The following is a 5,877-nucleotide window of genomic DNA, read 5'->3' on the forward strand; positions in this document are numbered from 1 at the left end:
AAAAAAAAAAAAAAAAAAAAAAAAAAAAAAAAAAACTGAAAATGCTTCATTAATTATTAAGAGCTGTTATTTTTATTTTTATTGTATTAACTATTAACATGATTGGACATCTTTTAATTTATTTATTGGCCCTTTAAATTTGCTTTTTTCTGAAGTGTCTATGCATATCTTTATCTCATTTGTTTATCAGATTGTCTTTGTAAATTATGGATAATAACCCTTTATTTGTAATATGTATTCTCTACTCCACCCTCTTCCTATATACCCATTCAAACCTGTTCATGTAGTTATATTTCCTTGACCCCGATGAAATCTAGGACAAGTCTAGTGATTTTTCTGGTCACTCCTATATAATTTTAAAAGTCCTCTATTAACTATCAGTCCATAGAATAGTGTTATCAAGCTGTCCAATTCTATGTAATTATTAAAATTCTGAACTTCATTTAAAGTTAAAACTTACTCTTTCCTCCACCTAGAGCTTGTTTCAAGCAAGACGTCTTCAGAGAGAAATGGTGTGTGTTGTTGGCCTTATCTGTCTCGACTGCAAGCACATCTGCCCCTTACCTGTGGCTTCTCTCTCCCTCAGGGCTATGTGGATGGGGGAGAGGTGGCAGGTAGGAGACGGAGAACCAAGAGGAAATGAAAGGTTGTACGGACGAAGGTGGTACTGGTGGTAGTGGTAAGAAATAGTAGGGTTCTGTATATACTTTGAAGGTATAACCCACATAGTTTGCTAATGGATTGGTTGTAGGATATTGGAGGAAGAGGGGAGTCAAAGATTACATAGTTTTGGGTTTTTATTAATCTGAGATCTGTATTTTTATTGTGGTAAAAAATACATGACATAAAATGTATTATTTTAAGCATTTTTAACTATTCAGTTAAATGGCACTAAGTAAATACACATTATTGGGCAATCATCACCAGTATCTATCTCCAGAACTTTTTTATCATCCCAAACTGAAACTCTGGACATGGGCAAATCACTTGAACACCAGCCTGGCCCTCATGGTGAAACCACATCTCTACTAAAAATACAAAAATTAGCCTGGCGTGGTGGTGTGTGCCTGTAATTTCAGCTACTCAGGAGGCTGAGGCACAAGAATCACTTGATCCTGGGAAGCAGAGGTTGCAGTGAGCTGAGACCATGTCATGCATTCCAGCCTGGGAGATAGAGTGAGACTCTATCTTTAAAAAAAAAAAAAAATCGAGACCAAACTGAAACTCTATACCTATTAAAAAATAAATCCTCCATTCCTCCTTGGCCTGGGTCCTGGTAACCCCCTTTCTAGTTTCTATCTCTGAATTTGACTATTCTAGGTACCTCATATAAGTATAGTTACACAATATTTCTGTGATTGGTTTATTTCACATTGTATAATGTTTTCTAGGCTCATCTATGATTTAATATTTGTTTATTACAGATAGTATGCATCAGAATTTCATTCCTTTTAAGGCTAAGTAATATTCCACTGTATGTATATGCCACATTTTATTTTTCCATTCATCTGTTGTTGGACATTTTTTTAAACCACCTTTTGGCTATTGTGAATAATGATGCTGTGAACATGGGTGTATAAAGATCTATTCAAGCCCCTGCTTTCAATTCTTTTGGGTACTAACACAGAAATAAAATGGCTGGATTTTATGGCACACCTATGTTTAATTGTTTTAGGAACCACCATCCTGTTTTCCACAATGACTGTACCATTTTACATTTCCACCAGCAATGTGCATATGAAAGAGTTCTAATTTCTTTACACTTTTTTTTTCTGGTCTTATAAGAAAGTCTGGATGATTTCTGTACCTTCTTTTCTCCTTTCCTTCTTTTTCTTTCTCTCTCTCTCTTTTTTTTTTTTTTTGAGACAGGATCTTGCTCTGTCACCCAGGCTGGAGTACAGTGGTGCAATCATGGCTCACCATAGCCTCAAACTCCTGGGCGTAAGCGATTCTCTCACCTCAGCTCCCTGAGTAGCTGGGACCACAGGTATACACCACCATGGCCAGCTAATTTTTGTAGTTTTTTTTTTGTAGAGATGGGGTCTCACTGTGTTGCCCAGTTGCCCAGGCTGGTCCTGAATGCCTGGCCTCAAATGATCCTCCTGTCTTTGCCTTCTAAGGAGTTAGGATTACAGGAACGAGCCACTGCAATTCTAACTCCTTGGAAGTGGCCACTCCACATTCTTGACAACATTTTTTATTTTCTGTTTTTTTTTTTTAATTAAAAAAATAGCCATCCTAATTGGTGTGAAGTGGTATCTCATTGTGGTTCTGATTTGCATTGCCCTAATGACTAAGTGATGTTGCACTTTTCGTATACTTATGGACCATTTGTAGAATCGGGTTGTTTGCTTTTTGTTTTTGAGTTATAGTAGATATGTAATCCGATTTTGAGGTTTTTCTATAGTAATTTGTCTAATCAAGTTTTCTATTTCTCCTCAGGTCAGTTGAAAAAAAATTTTTTTTTCTGGGAAAATTTCCTCTTGGTTTTCGAATTGGTTGTTGAAGAGTTACATGTGATATTTTCTTACACATTATCATTTTCTACCCTGAATTATATTATTTGCATACTTCATATCATCTTTGTTAGATTTCATATTCTTCAAAGGTGTAGATTATTATCTACCAGACCACACATTTACTTGAACATGCCTTTTGTGTAATAATTACTTTGGAAGAATTAATGTTAATTGATTTGGTTACTTATTTACTATTTGTTCATTTACGGATATGACTTATCTTTGTTTTCAGCAATAGTGAATGTCTCGGTAATAAATTGCAATAAGTTAAACACTGTATTTAACTTTAAAATTTAAAATAACATTTTGAATATAAAATCTTCAAAAATGCTTTTGTTGTTAACTGGTATAAAAGAAAATAAAAAAGGGAACGGGAAAGTAGGATTATAATTGGAGGAAAGGAAGGAACATTTATTGAGGACCAGACACTATTTAAGGAATTTTACATAGAATATCTCATTTGACTTTTATTATAATTATTTGAAATGGCCATTGTCATCCTCATTTCATAGATGAGAAAACTGGGGCTCAGAGAGGTAATATAACTAGTATATTAAAGAGCCTTTATCAATAAGAATGAGGAATTTCTAGGAATTTAAACACTAAAAGAGCATAAATAGCTTATATGCAAAGATATTAGCTCTAGCATTTTTGATGTCTTGCTAATATATTTCTGTAACAGGATTATCAGTGTTAAATGAGGACAGTACTAATAGATAACTGTTCTTTCCCCTGAGGATGTTGGAGAAACAGACACAAAGCAATCAATCATCACACAAGTAATTTTTAAGAATCTATATGGTCTATGACAATGGATTGACACTTGAGGCTTATAGTAAGTTACAGAGCTAGTTTCTGCTTTCGAAGAACTTCTATTTTGTTGGAAGCCAGGCAGATACAGATGGAATGAACAGAAATATTCAAATCCACTAATTAATAGTGCCAGAGAGTCCAAAGAGTTCATGCTGAATGGCATAGTGACTGATCCCATAGAAACACATCATATACAAACATATCATCAGGGCTTTTTCTGAATGGGAAAGGCTCAGTTGTTTCAAGGGTCCTATATTCTCTTAGCTTGTCTGGGGACACTGAGCTTCAGTTTTTTTTGTTACACAGCTTTATAAGACGAGCTTGCTCACCTGCTCCCTAAACACCTGCTTCACCTGTTTGTTCCTCAGGTGTAGATGAAGGGGTTGAGCATTGGGGTCACCACGGTGTTAAGCAATGCCACCACCTTGTTCCTGTCTTCCTTCTGGTCACTTTTGCCTGGCCAGATGTACATGATGATGCAGCTGCCATAGAAGAAAGACATGACAATGATGTGGGAGGAGCAGGTAGAGAAGGTTTTCTGCTTGTCTTTGTTTAAGGGGATGTGTAGAATGGTGTGGAGGATGTGGCCATAGCAAGTGGCCGTCATGGACAGAGTGCCCAGTAAGCTGATGTTGGCTATAACAAAACCCAGGAGCTCTATCAGAGTTGTGTCCGCACAAATGAGTTCCAGGAGGGGAAAGTTGTCACAGAAGAAATGGTTAACGATGTTGGGGCCACAGAATGACTGCTGAAGGACGAGGAAACTTGGAACAATGATGAGAAGGAATCTAGTCATCCAAGAGCAGAGGACTAGCTGGACACAGAACCTTTGGCTCATGATGGTGGCATAATGCAAAGGGTTACATATGGCCACATACCTGTCAAAGGACATCACCACCAGGAGGAAGAACTCTGTAGTACCCAAGAAAAAATAGAGGAAACTTTGCAGGAAGCACCCTGGGAGGGAGATGGTCTTGTATCCTGTGAGGATGTTGGTTAGCACCTTGGGGAAGATGACTGAGGTGAACCAGATCTCCAGGACACCAAAGTTGCAGAGGAAGTAGTACATGAGGGTGTGGAGGCATCTGTTCATGAGGGTGATGACCACGATAAGCAGGTTCCCCAGCAGTGTGAGGAGGTAGGTCAGGAGGAGCCCCAGGAAGATGAGCATCTGCAGCTCACAGGCCTCTGAGAGCCCCAGCAGGACAAACTCGGTGACAGTGGTGCGGTTCCCCATGGCTCCTCTGACCTCTGCTGGGGAGGGCCGATCAAAGGTGTTCAGCATCAGGAATCGTTATGTTGGGGACCTGAGGACAACCTGGAACTGAAAGGAGAGGGGGCTGAAAGTGTACTTTATTTCTGTGAAGGATGTATCTTCCTACTACTGACTATTCAGGCTTATCTGCAGAGCCTCTGGGGTTACCTGTTTCATGTATGCTTTCTGGTGCATCTGTGTGTTAGACCAGAGAGTGGTGATGTGCAAGGTGGCCCAAGTAAGGTTCAGAACCAAAATTTTTCCTTTCTTGCCTTTTGTAACCAAAACTTTTATCCTGATTTCTCAATGAATGCCTTTGCCTATACTAATATTACCTGCTTTCAATAACTTTTGTTCTTGTGTTTACACCAATATTGGGTCTTCATCCATAAAGAGTTCATATTCGAGGGTGTTGCTGTTTAAACATTGCCAGAATCTTTGATACCTTTCACTAGTTTTTGGATTAATAAGAAAGAGTAGAGGAAATCTGTGAGAGAAAAGCACAACTCTCACAAATCAAATAAGGAAAAACCCAAGTAGCATCTGCATAAATCAACACTCCTTAGTGGGAGTTTGATATTCAACATTCTTTTATTTATTTATTTTTTTTGAGATGGAGTTTCGCTCTTTTTGCCCAGACTGGAGTGCAATGGCACAATCTCAGCTCACTGCAAACTCTGCCTCCCGGGTTCAAGCAATTCTCCTGCCTCAGCCTCTCAAGTAGCTGGGATTACAGGCATGCGCCACCATGCCTGGCTAATTTTTGTATTTTTAGTAGAGACGGGGTTTCTCCATGTTGGTCAGGCTGGTCTTGAACTCCCGACCTTAGGTGATCCACCTGCGTTGGCCTCCCAAAGTGCTGGGATTACAGGCGTGAGGCACCGTGCCCGGCCAATATTCAACATTCTTAATGACCTGTTCCCAAGGTTCTTCTTTCATTATATCCTTCCACAAACTCTGAGCTTTGGATATAATAGATTCTTTGCAATATTTTGATTCTTTATCCATTTTCACACAACTGTGTGTTTGCTCATGGCACTCTTTCAGTTTGGAATCATCAGCCTTTCAAGTCCTATTTATCCTTTAAGTCTTTCTTCAATAAATGCTATCTTTTCTATAAAGCCTTCTCTTCCAAATAAATGTCTTTCCTCTGTACCTCTCGTAATTTTATTATATATCACCTTATTTTTATTGTATTATTGTAGTTGTTTTTGACTTCTTGCTCACTGAGTCAATAATTTCTTTATTAGCCTTTGTATTTTCTACAAGTAATTAAAACAAATGTCTTGA

General features: G+C 38.3%; 1 protein-coding gene across 1 annotated transcript; it reads right to left on the reverse strand.

Moving 5' to 3' along the window:
• Positions 1-3,696: 3,696 nt before the first annotated feature.
• On the reverse strand, positions 3,697-4,569 carry LOC111554768 (olfactory receptor 49-like). The gene has a single exon (XM_023230425.1). It carries the CDS (start codon positions 4,567-4,569, stop codon positions 3,697-3,699), a length of 873 nt encoding a protein of 290 aa, XP_023086193.1.
• Between the last annotated feature and the right edge of the window lie 1,308 nt (positions 4,570-5,877).

This window comes from Piliocolobus tephrosceles, chromosome 6 (genome assembly GCF_002776525.5).
Source record: "Piliocolobus tephrosceles isolate RC106 chromosome 6, ASM277652v3, whole genome shotgun sequence".
Taxonomy (NCBI): domain Eukaryota; kingdom Metazoa; phylum Chordata; class Mammalia; order Primates; family Cercopithecidae; genus Piliocolobus; species Piliocolobus tephrosceles.